The sequence below is a fragment of the Myxine glutinosa genome, chromosome 6, assembly GCF_964187855.1.
Source record: "Myxine glutinosa chromosome 6, kmMyxGlut1.1, whole genome shotgun sequence".
Taxonomy (NCBI): domain Eukaryota; kingdom Metazoa; phylum Chordata; class Myxini; order Myxiniformes; family Myxinidae; genus Myxine; species Myxine glutinosa.
Genome location: NC_136266.1, coordinates 130,582,246 through 130,596,704, shown reverse-complemented (window position 1 = coordinate 130,596,704; position 14,459 = coordinate 130,582,246). Strand labels below are relative to the sequence as shown.

Sequence of the window (14,459 nt, the reverse complement as noted above, 5' to 3'; positions counted from 1 at the left end):
ACCAACCTGCCTGCGGTGAGTGAGTGAAAGGCCCTTGGAGTTAGCTTCATCGCGGGAGATTCCAATGATTCTGAACGCTTTGGTTTCAACAGCGCGAAGACGGGCTAGGTGTGAGGCAGGAGCACCAGACCAGAGGGGAGAGCAGTATTCCATAGAGCTGCGGATGAAAGCCTTGTATGTGGTGAGGAGCTAAGGTGTGCCAAGGAAGGACTTCGCACGACGGAGGATGCCCAGTCGGCGACTGGCTTTGGAGGCCAGATTTGAAATGTGGTTTTCCCAGGAAAGATCATGGCAAATAGTGAGACCCAAAAGCTTGAGTGACAGAACTTCTTGGAGAGGATTATTCAGAAAGTGGATGGGAGGGTTTTCCAGTCGGTCTTTTCGGAGAGACATCGTAAGAGTGTGAGATTTATCAGGATTGAAAGACATGTTCCATTTGTTTGCCCAGTCTGTGATTTTGTCCAGGTCTGCAGAGAGTGAGGAGGCTGCAGACTGCCGATCTGAGGGATGAGGAATGGAGCGACAGAGAGTAGAGTCGTCAGCAAAGAGATACAGAGGATTTTCAAGAGAGTCAGAGAGATCATTGATGAAGACCAGAAAAAGCACAGGGCTCAGAACACTACCTTGGGGAACTCCAGCCTGAACAGGAAGAGGAGATGAGAGAAACCCATTCAGGGCCACACGTTGACTACGACCAGAGAAGAAGTCCGCCAGCCATGCGTGGAGATTTCCATGGATACCAAAGGAGGAGAGTTTGGTGAGCAGAGCAGGGTGCCAGACCGTATCGAAGGCACGTGAAATGTCAAGGGAGACAGCTCTAATTTCCTGTTTGGCGTTGAGGACCTCCATCCATTGTTGAGAAAGCAGAAGCAGCATGTCCAGAGTAGAGTGACCAGGTCTGAAACCAAATTGATGATCAGAGATCAAGCCATTGGAGAAGAGGAAAGATTTCATATCTGAAGCAATGATGGATTCCATGACTTTGCTGACAATTGGGAGAAGGCTGATTGGTCTGTAGTTGCTGGGATCTGTTTTTGCACCTTTTTTGTGCAAAGCGGTGATGTTGGCTGATTTCCAAGCAGATGGCAGATGACCTTGAGCAAAAGAGAGGGTGAAGAGAACAGAAAGAGGGAGTAAAAGAGCAGAAGAACATGATTTTAGGACCCGTGGGCTGATGCCGCCAGGACCAGTTGCAGAATCAGAGTCGAGGGTTGACAGAAACTTTTCCACCTCATCAGGAGGAAAGGACACAGAGTCCAGGAGCAGCTGGGTACGACTGGGTACGGTGGGTACAGAGAGGGATGGGTTTGGGACACAAGATTTAGAGGCAAACACAGAGTTGAGGCATTCAGCTTTTTCACGTGCGGAGTCAGCCGTTAAGCCGTTTGAGGTGAGGGAGGGGATGGAGGGGGAACAAACACTAGAAACAGATTTGACCAGACGCCACCAGGATTTGGAAGAGGGAGACAGATAAGAGAGTTCGGTCTTGAGAACGGTGAGATATTGTTTCCTGGCTCTCCTGAGGGTGGACACACACTTGTTTCGGGCTTTGTGAAAGGAAATGAGATTTCCTTCCGTTGGATTTGCTTTCCAGGAGACGAAAGCAAGTTGTTTCAGGGCAACAGCCTCACCACAAGATTCCGTGTACCATGGACGGGAGGAAGGATATGACAAGTGAAGACGAGATGGGATAAATCTGTGCATGAGAGAGAGCAATTTACTTTGAAAGAATTCCCAGGATGAGTTGATGTCAGAGGCGGTAGAGATGGGAGACCAGTCCAGATGATTGATGGCTGCTTGAAGACCGTGCCAGTTGGCCTGAGTGAAATGCCAGACTCGTCGGCGCTGAGGAGGCTCTCTGAGAATGGTCAGTGACATGTCCACTTTGACAAGCACATGATCAGATGAGCCGATTGGAGCAGAAGAAGAGCAGCAGACATTTTCAGGGAAGTTTGTCATAACCAAATCCAGAAGAGAAGATGCTCCGTTGACTGAGATCCGGGTCGGGAAATTGACAGATTGTGTCAGTCCCAGTGAGTCGCAGAAGTCCTTTGCTGAAGAGACATGGCTGGTGAGAGAGGTACCCACACCCAGCCAACTGGCATGGTGACAATTGAAATCACCACATATGAGGAAGAGAGAGTTGGGATGGGTAGATAGAAGTTGGTCCATATTATCAGACAGTGAGATGTAGATGGAGTCATCGCTGTTTGGTGGACGGTACAACACACATATGAACAAAAGGTGGGAGCGAAGGGGAAGCCGTAGCCAAAGGTATTCCTGGAGGTGAGGTGGAGAGAGGGCAGTGGAGGGTGAGTGAGGAAGAGAGTTTTTTATAAAGACAGCAAACCCACCTCCAGGACGAGGCTCAGGTCTATCATACCAGAGGAGGGAGTAACCTGGGAGAGATACCAAGGCATCAGAGACATCATGAAGGAGGAAAGTTTCTGTTAAGCAGATCACATCTGGTTTGTCAGAAGCAACCTGTATGGAGAGGTCAGTCAAGTTTGAGCGAAGGCCCCGGATGTTTGAGGTCCATACCGTTAATGAAGAGGAAGGGGGAGCATCGGGTCCAGAACAGGGGGGGGGAGGGGTAGGGTAAGATGTGGAAGAGGAGGAAGAGGTAGGGAGAGCTGTTGAAGGTGTGTCAGAGATTTCAGAGATTTCAGAATAGCTTGGAGAAAGGGAAGAATGGGGCAGACAAAAGGTTTGATGGAGATTGGGTGAGGCACAGTGAGGTGTTATTTGAGGAGGGGGAAGAGCGAGGCAGAAGGTTGGGGGAGATGAAGGTGAAAGTTGGAAGGGGGAAGAAGCAGGGAGGATGCTTTGAGGAGGAGGGGTGAGAGGGGAGTCTAGGAGGGGAGGAGCGAGGGAGAGTCTCGGAGGGGAGGGGTGTGGGGGGAGTTTAGGAGGGAGGGGAGGGAAGGGGCAAGGGGGGAGATTTGAAAGGGATGGGTGATGGGGAGGATTTGGAGGGGAGGGGTGAGATTGGATTTTGAAAAGTGTCCGATTCATGGGAAACGAACATTTTTTGCAAAATGAGTTTGAGACCTTTGAGTCAAAAATACGTTTGAGGACACTGGAGGAGGGGTGGAGTTCTGGATAGTTTAGGGAATGTAGAAAGGAGGAACTGTAAGAGATGGTATTATATATATATTTTGGAATGAATAGATTTGGTGAGCAAGACGAAAGCATCCTTTTGTAGGAAAAGAAGAAAAGGGTGTTATAATATATGAGAGAAAATAGTTGTTCAGGGGAGAGATTATACATTTCTAACCACGTGATCGCGTGATCGTGAACGAAGAACGAACGAACAAAAAGAACAACAAATAAACGAATAAGACCTGGGAAGGAAATATTTTTTGGGGTTTTTTTTTTTTTGTGAGTAGAGATATTAAACAAGGAGGTACGGGGTGAACAACTGGGACGAAACAGAGAACGAAAATAATTTCAGCGCATTCGACGAATCGCTGAGAGAAAAACAAACCCACAAGGTCGGAGACGGTACGGTAGCCGAAGCCTACGAGTACTAGGCCGCAGAATACTCGATACGCATTAACCGACGATTGTGTATACATGTACGAAAAATTAGCACCGAAAATTTTCCAAAAAGATATGCTGTAGGTACATACACCGAAAGATAGATACAGTCTCGACAAAAACACAATTGAGAAATATCACTTAGCTTCGAAAGCGTGAGCGCATGGAACAGCTTCGAAAAGACGTGACCTCGCCGTGATCTCCAATAAAAGGTAAAAGGATCTCGCGAGTATTAATCGCGCTTGTGGAAACTATCCATCCTGGAGCCACCTCCTCCGACGATCCTCCTACCTGGGCTCCCTGCATACGTGCCGTGACCACCAGAGGGCCACGCCGCGCGGGCTGTCCCGGAGCGACCGACGGCAAGGCGCGTTTGGCGCGCGAACTGTCCTTCCTTCTTTTCCCTGCGTGAGTGAGTGGGCCCTTTGTCTGGGGATAAGTTAAGGCTGTTAAGCATCTGCTCTGTGTCCCTTCCCTTTATTCGAATCACTGTACATTAGAAATAAACAGTGTTCTTCCTCTTATTTGACCGTTCATCATTTCACTATTGGCTTAGCATCGCACGAACAGAACCGCTCGATCGGGTTCAATAAAAGGTAACGGCACGAGTCACGTGATACGCACACCGCTCGGGCGTATTCGATTAGCGTGGCTTGTGCGAGGTCCAGTCCCCGTTTTCGTGGCAGCCTGGGTACCAAAGGTACATGCGGCATCGACCCGATACCCTTTTCCACGCTCGCTGCTGAAGTGGCGATTCGGCCTCGTGGACACGAAGACCCGAGGGGGAAAAGGGGGTTAACCCCCACTCTGTACGTCGACGGGCTTTGGGAGATCCGCAACAAATTGGTGTCTAGGAGTGGGATAATTGGACCTAGAGTGCGCTTCACGTGCTCAAAATTATGAGTGGACGAAATTTAGTTTTTGCAAAACCAAATTAAATTCGTACGATGGCGGGCCAAGGCGGTCAAATGCCGGTGGGAATAGTAATAGAAGAGGAATTAATGGCCCAGGACCAACAGGGACAGTTGGTAGTGGAGGCAGTAGATGAGGTTGCGGCAGCAGGGAAAGAAAATGGCGGCGCCTCGCACGTGGCAGTGGCAGCCAAGCCCGCTGTGCGAGCCAGGTTTGACATTGAATTATACCTAACCCAAATTAATGCAAAAATGGACGCATTGGGGGACAGAACCACCCGGGAAATGAAAGGGTTGGAAAACAAAATGGGTGGTCAAATGGAAAAATTGGGGGAAGAAATAAAGGAATCCAGGTGTAACATGGAAAAAATTAGGGAGGAATCCAGGTGCGATATGCAGAAGATGAGGGCAGAGTCGAAAAAGGACATGAAAAAGGCAGGGGAGGACATTGGGCGCAGGTTGAGCGGGAAGGTCGCGGTGGTACGTGACGAGGTGACCCGGTGCGGAGAACGCATGGGGAGCGAGCTTGAGCGAAGGACGGCCAAGTTGACTGGGGCATGGGGCAATGAGGGTCGCGACGCAAGAGGGAATGAAAAGGGGCCAACGATCGTCGCATTGGAAAATAAAATTTTAGGGGCGCCGACGATCGTCGAGGTAGAGGAAATAATTGGAGTTAAAAAGACGGGAGGAGAGAAAGAAGAGAAGGGGAGCAAATCACGGGAGGTAGTCATGGAACATGTACAAAGTTCGTGTTCACACCGTGATGCCGTGCTTGCTAACGAAATAAAAGGTTTGCAGGTGCTGGCTGAGAAGGAGGGCCCCGAGGTGAGTGAAAATGGCGCGAATGTGTTTGGCGCGAACGGGTGCTCGGCGCGCTTGGGACAGAGGCGAGACCCGGGCGTTCGCGATGGGCCCATTGTGCGGTGTACGAGTGAGGGTGGTACGGAGTGAGAGAGAGAGAGTGTGTACCCAAGTGTGTGGAGAGCGAGTGTGCACCAGAGTGTGCGATGGCCGAGTGTGTAACGGAGGAGTGTGCACCGGAGTGTGCGAGGGCCGAGTGTGCAACGGAGGAGTGTGCGAGAACTGAGTGTGTGAAAAAAGAATGCACACCGGAGTGTGTGTGGGTAGAGTGTGCACCGGAGTGTGAGCGAGAGTGCACACCGGAGTGTGTGGAAGAAGAGTGCACAATGGAGTGTGTGAAAGGCGCGTGTGTGCCTGGGTGTGCGAGTGTGGATTAGGTCGCGCGTGGTGAGAACGCGGCTCATGCATCGACAACGACCGGGGTAGCGTTTAGCGGGACGAGTAGCAAACGCGAGCCCCCGGTGAGTTGTGTGCTGCAGGGACCGGAGGGGATCGGTACGGCATCGGTCTCACAAGGACCGGCGTGCACGATTCGTACCGCCCCCCGCACTGTTAGGTTGGTGCCGAATGGCGGCAAGGCCGGTCGGCTGGGTTCAAGGGGAGGTAGGAGTTTTCGGAGCCACGCACCCTGTCGGGTGAGATGCTCCGACCGTGGCCGGTTGGGTCATCGTGCGTGGGCCCGCGAGGCCCTGCGCCGGTATGGAGCCCTGAACCTGGGCCCATCCATCCCTCGCCCTTTGGATCGAAAATGCCGGACGGACACCACCTACAGGCGACCAACCACCCGCATGGATCGCTCGGCCCTTCGAGCCCGAGCCGTGACAATGTACTTCCACACGGAGAGGCTCATAGTTTAGAGGACTGGGGGGGGGAGTAGTGTACCCCCCCCCCCCGTGGGGGAGTGGTAGTGTCACCATTCCTCCCACAAGGGGGGGGGGCATGAGCATTAGTTTAGGGGGATGGCAATGTTAGGCCCATGGAGGGGCCAGCAATGGTTGCCTCCATGGGGCACCCAAGCTAGCCGAGGGAGGGCTAGGATAATGTTAGGGATTTAGAAGACAGTAGGGACAAGAGTTAAGTAGTGACACCTGAACTATAGAGGGGACGTAGAGAGTTTAGGTGGATGTTAATAAAGCGTGTGCATAGTGTAAAGGGACGACGAGGGAAGCACGAGTTTTAGGGGAAATTAGGTTGATAGATGATGCTGTGTGAGTGAGGAATTGTGTGTGGAAAATAAAAGGAGTTGTGTTGTAGTGTGAATTGAATTGCATGGTGTGCAAGAACAAAAGGTGTGTGGAGATAAATGGTGTGGAAGTAGTTGGTGTGGAATGATTGGTGTGGAGTGCATGGTGCGAAGGATTGAATGGGGGAGGAGTGGAACCCATTCACGAAAGCCCGGGGGGTAGTGTAAAGCCAGGAACACCTGTGGCACCTGTGGTGTTGACACCTGTGGTGCGGATAGTAGCAAGAAGTGCTTTGTAGGGTGCATGAGACAGTGTTATGGCTGGGCGTGTGGCTTAATTGGTGCATATGGTTATTAGGGCACTCCACCACTGGTAGTTTGTCGGCCAGGTGAGGCCGTAGGTAGGCTCTGGGAGCCGGTTAGGTTAGTTGTGAGTGGGGCCCGAGGATCCCAGGAGAGGACCCGGGTTGCCCGATGCCAAGATGGGCATAGAGGGGATAAGTGCCAGGGAGGGCCTTCCCCAGTTAGTGTAGTCGCGAGGAGCAGGCAAACTCGGGGGCTGCTTCAGTGGCGGAGGTGCGCAAGTCGGTAGACCTGCTGGTAGGGCCACACGACCCAGCCCCAAAATTGTGTGAGGGCACAGACAGAAATTTGTAGGAGTGAGACCCAAATTCGGAGGGCACCACAGTGTGGGCAATGGGAATTCGGGTTCTTAGAACCACATAGTTTAAAGAGGCCGATTGGCAGGGTACGACCCCGGGTAGTTTAAATGAGTAATGTTAGTAGTGTAGCTAGGATATGAGAAATCCCTTCGCACCATCCACAGCCAGTCACCAAGGAGGACGATCTTCACACCGAGGTTCTGTTGGCCGTTTGGAAAATGAGACGCATCACTACGTAAGAGTGGCTGTGTTTGTGCCATCCTTTCCTTCTTGGGAGGGATTTGGAGATGAATTTAGAGATAGAGGGGGATATGGGAGACAAGACGTAGTGACGGATTGTAAATACAAGGGGGGCTAGGGTAGTGTAGCCAACGGTGGGGGGTAAGGACGGTTAGGGACGAGTTTGCTCTGCTCGCTCTACCGCATCCCTCGCACCGCACCAGGCATCGTGGTGCCTGGTCACCTTGTTTTTTGTGTGCCACTGTGTCCTTTCCGTTTTGCTTGTTGTGCTTCGTCTCTCCTCCCCGCCCCATGACCATTTTGGAGGCCGAACTGTGCAGCATCCACTCTGCCGTGTCGCACCTGGGCAGCCGAACTGTGCAGCACCTTGCTGCCAGTCCTTTCGTTGCACCCTTGCTGCACCTGTGCAGCCGACCTGTGCAGCATTTTTGCTGCCACAAACCACCTTGCTGCACCCTTGCCACACTTATGGACCACAAGGCTTGGGGCCTTGCACCTCTGCTGTGCAGCATCTTGCTGCAAGATCATCTTGCACCTTCGGACCACTTGTTTGAGTGGCGCTGATACCACACAGTTGGACCACGTGGGAGTGGCCCTGCCTGGCAATTAAAAATACACCATTGTTTACTATTGTGTGCTAGGATGTGTAAGTTTAGATGGCCCTGATGCTTCAAATGGCCTGTATGCCGGTCAGGGCCAGCCGGTTTTGTTAGCCGCACACGGAAGAAGCAAGATGCAAGCTGCAAGTGCCACATTTATGTGTGTTGCGTTTTCTCTCCCCTCCAATCTTCTCTTCCTAAAGTACAGGTCCTGGGTCATAGAATTGTAAATAAAGTAAGTTCTGTGCATTGTAAATACTAGGGCATGCCCGTACTATATATATGCCCGTACTATATATCTATCTAAAATTATATCCCCCCCCTCTATTTACATGAAATGGTTTGGTCCATTCGCAACGCCAAAGCGAACGGCGAACGGCTTGCGAGTACAGTGACAATCCCCCCCCTCTATTTACATGAATGGTTTGGTCCATTCGCAACGACCACAGAACCCCCCCCTCTATTTACATGAAATGGTTCGGTCCAAAGCGAACGGCTTCCGGAGTTTGGTAAAGAAATCGCCATCGCGTACACAAACGCGCAGGAAAGCGAATGAATCGCAAATTCGTTTTTATTAGTTTTAAAACATCGTTTAACGCCAACATAGCGCCAACATAGTTTGCAAACGTGAAATAAATGAATACGCTCTCAAATGTGCCATCCGAGGCAGAGTGTGTCCGCCACGTTCGGCACACGCGCTAGTTCGCTGCTCTCTGATTGGTTGAATCGTTTTTTGGACATCGCTCGGTAAGTAATTGTCCGATTAATATGAAACCTTGAAAAGGCACATCCTCGGGTCCCCAGCAATATACCTGGCAAGTTTAAAGTATATCGGACCCGTGGTTGTCGAGAAACAGCGGTCACAGACAAACAAACACACAGACAGACACACACACACACACACACACAGAGATAACTGGAATTATAGATAGATAAGAATGTGCCCACCGGCTATGTGTTTAGTTTGAAATTCCGGAAATACTCGGGTAGTTGTGGGTGTGAATCTGTTAGATAGCTGCTCAACGCAATAGGAGGGACATATCTAGTGTTAATACTGTCGCACACATGGGTCAGAGTAAATGCTAGAGGGATTACACCTATGTGTCACATTTTAAAGTAATGGTTAAATTTGCATGCCAGGCTCTACCGGTCGCTCCACTGTTGGGGTCGACTCGGGCCGAGTCTGGTGAGAGGGGTGTAGTGTTGTGGTTTTGAGAATAAAGCATGACCCCCCCTCGTAGGTAGACACACCACAACATGTAGCCTCGCTGTAGATCAGTTATCTTTTAGTAAATGTAAGCGTAGTCTCCTTTCCTGTGTTAGTTTTGCGTTGAGCAGGCCAGTAAGTGTAGGCCTCGATTAGGCTGGAATACCATGTGCTCGGCCTGAACAAGTCTGGCAAGGCCGAAGGGAGGAGCTGCAGGGGGAGTGGCCGGTAAGCCGCGAGCAGCCAATCGGTGCTCGAGGGGAGTGGCTCACCACGGCGATGGGAGGAGGGGCATGGAACATTCGGGTAAGGCCGGGGCAGAGCCATAAAACCCTGCCCGGGCCCCCCCGCCTCAGAAGAGAGTCAGAACCCCCAAGCGCGAGTCAGAGCTTGAGTCAGAACGCCAGAGAGTTTGCCCCGAACAAGCAGACAAGTCAGAGCTTGAGAACGAATCGGGGAGAGTCAGAGCTTGAGTCAGAATCCACAGAACGCGTCAGTCGCCCAGCCCCTGAACGAGTTGGAGTGCTTGAATCGAGTTGCGTGTTATAGCCTCGCTGTACACGAACATTCCCCGTGCCCTGTGCCCTGCGCTCTGTGGCTGTATTAATCGCGCTTGTGGAAACGATCCATCCTGGAGCCACCTACTCCGACGATCCTCCTATCTGGGCTCCCTGCATACGTGCCGTGACCACCAGAGGGCCACGCCGGGCGAGCTGTCCCGGAGCAACCGACGGCAAGGCGAGTTTGGCACGCGAACTGTCCTTCCTTCTTTTCCCTGCGTGAGTGAGTAGGCCCTTTGTCTGGATATAAGTAAAGGCTGTTAAGCATCTGCTCTGTGTCCCTTCCCTTTATTCGAATCACTGTACATTATAAATAAACCGTGTTCTTCCTCTTATTTGACCGTTCCCATCATTTCACTATTGGCTTAGCATCGCACGAACAGAACCGCTCGATCGGGTTCAATAAAAGGTAATGGCACGAGTCACGTGATACGCACACCGCTCGGGCGTATTCGATTAGCGTGGCTTGTGCGAGGTCCGGTCCCCGTTTTCGTGGCAGCGTGGGTACCAAAGGTACGTGCGGCGTCGACCCGATACCCTTTTCCACGCTCGCTGCGGAAGTGGCGATTCAGCCACGTGGACAGGAAGACCCGAGGGGGAAAAGGGGGTTAACCCCTCCTCTGTACGGCGACGGGCTTTGGGAGATCCGCCACAATATCATTTGGATCTCATGAACAATACATATGATGGTACCATCATTCCCCAATGCTCTCAAAGCAATAAACTCACAATACGCCAAACGTGAGTGGAATGTAACAATCTCAAAGTCCGTGCACAAATCCCCAAGCTGGGTGAAGGTCGGTCATGCAGAACGGCAAGAACAACAGGCAGGTATCGGCGCGGCTGTGTACGAGGAGTTACGAGGTGAGAGGTCGGGCAGATGGCGGCGCGGGGTAACGACCCCCCAAGACGTGAGTGCAATCCACGCCCCATGTCTACCAACGATTAAGCCGATATGGAAACCAACGGCGATCCACATGATGATGTCGATATATGGGAATTGAGCCGATATGGAAACAAACGGTGATCAACACGATGATGTTGACATGGGAATCCCTAAGACAAAACACAATGCACCAGGCGGACGGCCTCCTCGAGGAAAAATGGCTGATCGGCCTGTAATGGAGGCGCTTGCTTCCCCGCCAACAATAGTTCACACTTGGTACCAAAACCTAAGACGCAGGTTTAATCGCAATCACAATATGGGAGGATGTCGTGGGCAATCCCTTTCACGGGAAGCCTTTATTCATTCGCGACCAATATCGAGGAAGTCCGCTCGCAACTTCAATGCGACTCATGGCTGTCTCTTTCCCCTGCCGATTTTCCTCTTTTTCCTGCTCTTCCGGTTTCTTTGCCACATTCTTCTCCACAAATGTTCCTCCACAAACATTTATTTTTACCTTTTACTAAAGTAATCTCCATGTCACACAGCAATCTTAACAACAATTTTACCTGAAACTAAAAATCCTACAAGTATATACTATATAATAACAACAAGCATTACGCCTAGGTCCCCCGTCGGTGAAGTGATGCGAGTTGACAAAGTGGAAGAGGCAATGTGGCCATCTTTGATTTTGACGTGGCGACCCAATTTTCAATAGCGTTCTTCCTTATGCATAGATACACCGACACACCAGATTAGAAGTTAGTAGTTCGTTTATTTTTCAAGATATTTCGCTCACAAGGTTCAGACATATATATGGTGGCGGCCATCTTTGATTTTGACGTGGCGACCAAATTTTCAATAGCGTTCTTCCTTATGCCCAGATACACCCACACACCAGCTTAGAAGTTGGTAACTCGCTTATTTTTCAAGATATTCCACTTACAAGGTTCAGACATACATGGCGGCAGCCATCTTGGATTTTGACGTGGCAACCCAATTTTCAATAGCGTTCTTCCTTATGCATAGATACACCCAAACACCATTTTAGAAGTTAGTAGTTCGTTTATTTTTCAAGATATTTCGCTCACAAGGTTCAGACCTATATATGGTGGCGGCCATCTTGGATTTTGACGTGGCGACACAATTTTCAATAGCGTTCTTCCTTATGCCTAGATACACCCATACACCAGATTAGAAGTTGGTACTTCACTTATTTTTTTCAAGATATTCCACTCACAAGGTTCAGACATACATGTTACATGGCATCAGACATACATGGCGGCGGCCATCTTGCATTTTGACGTGGGTTACACCCACACACCAAATTAGAATTCGGTCCTTCGCTTACGCACGCACGCACGCACGGACGAACGCACGGGAAAACCATAGTCCCCCTTACGCTCCGCGGTGCGACGGGGGACAATAAAACATTCTTATTTCATATGCAGCACATGTGTGAGTTGCATCAGTCAGCACATTGTGGGGTGCTGGAGGGGTTGAGTTGGGAAGGCAGGGGTGAAAATTGAAGAATGTAAAAGTTAAGAGCACAGGAGGGAAATGAGTTTGGACAGAAGAGGAGTAAAGGGAACCATTAAAAATCAATTAATTTATTTCTCATGAGATCTGATCAAAGTTTCATGAGAATTTCAGTAGAATTCGATAATTTGTTTGTAATAAGGGATATGAGTGGTGCATTACAAGATAATTTTTGAATGGTGGGTACATAAGTAGATGGTCTCCAATGTCCTCCTTCTGTAAGAAAAAAAGCTCCTCCATTATCTTTAGAAAGTGGTGTATATTATATTTAGATGATTGATGAAGTTCTCTGACCTGGACGAACGCCGTGACGACAGGATACCCAGAAAGACCTGTTGCAGTGCAAAGATGCAACGATCAAATGCCGTCACCAGGCAGATGAAAAGCGAAGCGACCGACTAGATGTACCCTTCGTCAGGACAACACATCGCTGTTCCATCTATTTGGTGACTGACACCTTATGGCTGTACACTGGTCAATGATGGTCCCCTGTGTCTGGAGAGGATGTCAGATCGAGTCCCATTACAGCTACTAGGAGCATTTATTGGCCCACCTATGGTGCTGCGGCAATCTTGGAAATGCACTTTATAATTTGTCATTTTTGAAAGAGATTTTATTGGTCACAACATATCATACTCCATCCATACCATAAGATAGTGTTGGCTTAGCAGTTAGGGTGCCGGCTTGGGATCCTAGGATCCTGGTTTTGAATCCTGGCTGATCGCTGAATTAATGCCAGGGGGGTTGACTCAGCCTGTCATCCTTCTGAGGTCGGCAAATTGAGTACCAGTTCACTGGTAATTCCCTGTGTCCCAAGAGGCGCCTAACAGGGTTGGCGGCAGGAAGGGCATCCGGCTGTAAAACATTGCTTCAAAAAGGGGACCATGGTGCCCAAAAAAAGGCCAACACCTGCTCTGCGGAGAAAAATGGCCTCTAAAGGCGGTTCATATCATAAGATAGGCTGATAGAGGAAGATAGTCTGTAATAACAGCTACCACCAAAGGTGGCGCTATTTCTGCAACCTGTCAAATTTGGATTTTTGGTGACGTCCAGGCTTGCTCAATTATCATACGATAAAATAAAGATAAGATTGCTGCATGATCTGGGACCAGCAAGTGCCATCTGCCCCACAAATCACAACCAGGAGGCATCCCCAGTCTTTACTCTTTAGCAGTCGAGAGTTCTAAGTTGAAGATGATTAATGACAAACTCCCAACTCCTAAACTCTAAAGACGCTTCAAACTGTCAGTGATGATCATGATGGTATAAAGTGCAGCGGTACAAATTCTCTCTCAGGAGCAAAGTATTTGAAACAGCCACAAAAAATGTATCAACGGTGTGAATGGATTATTGAAACGTGAAAACTTCCTCATTTTAGTAAAGCTCAAAGCTGTAGGAAATACGAGGTCTTGAAGCGACGTAAAAAGGGTGTGGCGCACTATTGACTATTGTGTTGTCCTTTTTGGAGAATCGGTCCACCATGACATGTATGTAGCTATTAAAACGATATTTATTAAACTCGCTCCACCTCAGCAATGAATTTACAGCACGTTTTCCCTTTTGCAAAAAAAGAGGAGAAAAATTAGGTGCAGTGGCTCCACAACCACAACCTCCCTCCGTACATACTCTTCGGGAATACGAGGCACGAGCAAACTCAAACGTTCCAGTACACTTTGCGCTACATCCCAAAAAAAACTATTCGCATGGATTCCCGCTCTTTACATCACGAGCTACACTCCTGTACAAAAGATTGCGCCAGAAACACGGATGGATGGCACGGTCTACGTTTAAACCCTGCGAATGCAGGCCGGATCGATACTCACTTGTCCGTATCCTTGGTATGCCATCGTTCACAGGAATACTACAGCGCCACGAATCCTTGACACTTTTTAGGAGGAAACGCCGTTTTGTAGACGGTGTACGGGTGTATGTTCAGCAATGTTAAGGAAGAAGGAATTGAAAAAAAAATACATGTAATAATATTTTACACAAATGTGTGGTTTTATATTTTACACTGTCTGAAAAAAAAAACACAAATCGTGCGATGGTAGAAAGCCACACTGAATATCTGTCGCGGCTTATACACCGCTTCGAATTCAACATTCAGCGTCTTCAATCACCGCAGACAGTATGTCAGAAAGTCGAAAGGAAGAATTATTTTTATGTGGAAAAGGAAAGCACTTGCCTAAAGGAGGAACGCAGGAAAAAGTGCAGACATTTTACAAAAATTTATAAAAAGCGGAGAGCTGGGCGAACGCTGAAGTGTAAACCTGA

General features: G+C 49.5%; 1 protein-coding gene across 1 annotated transcript in view; it reads right to left on the bottom strand.

Moving 5' to 3' along the window:
• SRI (sorcin) overlaps window positions 1-14,269 on the bottom strand; it is a 29,614-nt gene extending 15,345 nt beyond the window's left edge. Inside the window, exon 1 of the mRNA XM_068121074.2 lies at window positions 14,009-14,269. Coding sequence (XP_067977175.2) covers window positions 14,009-14,032 — 24 coding nt within the window. The 5' untranslated portion in view covers window positions 14,033-14,269. The remainder of the gene's footprint in view (window positions 1-14,008) is intronic.
• Window positions 14,270-14,459: the final 190 nt, after the last annotated feature.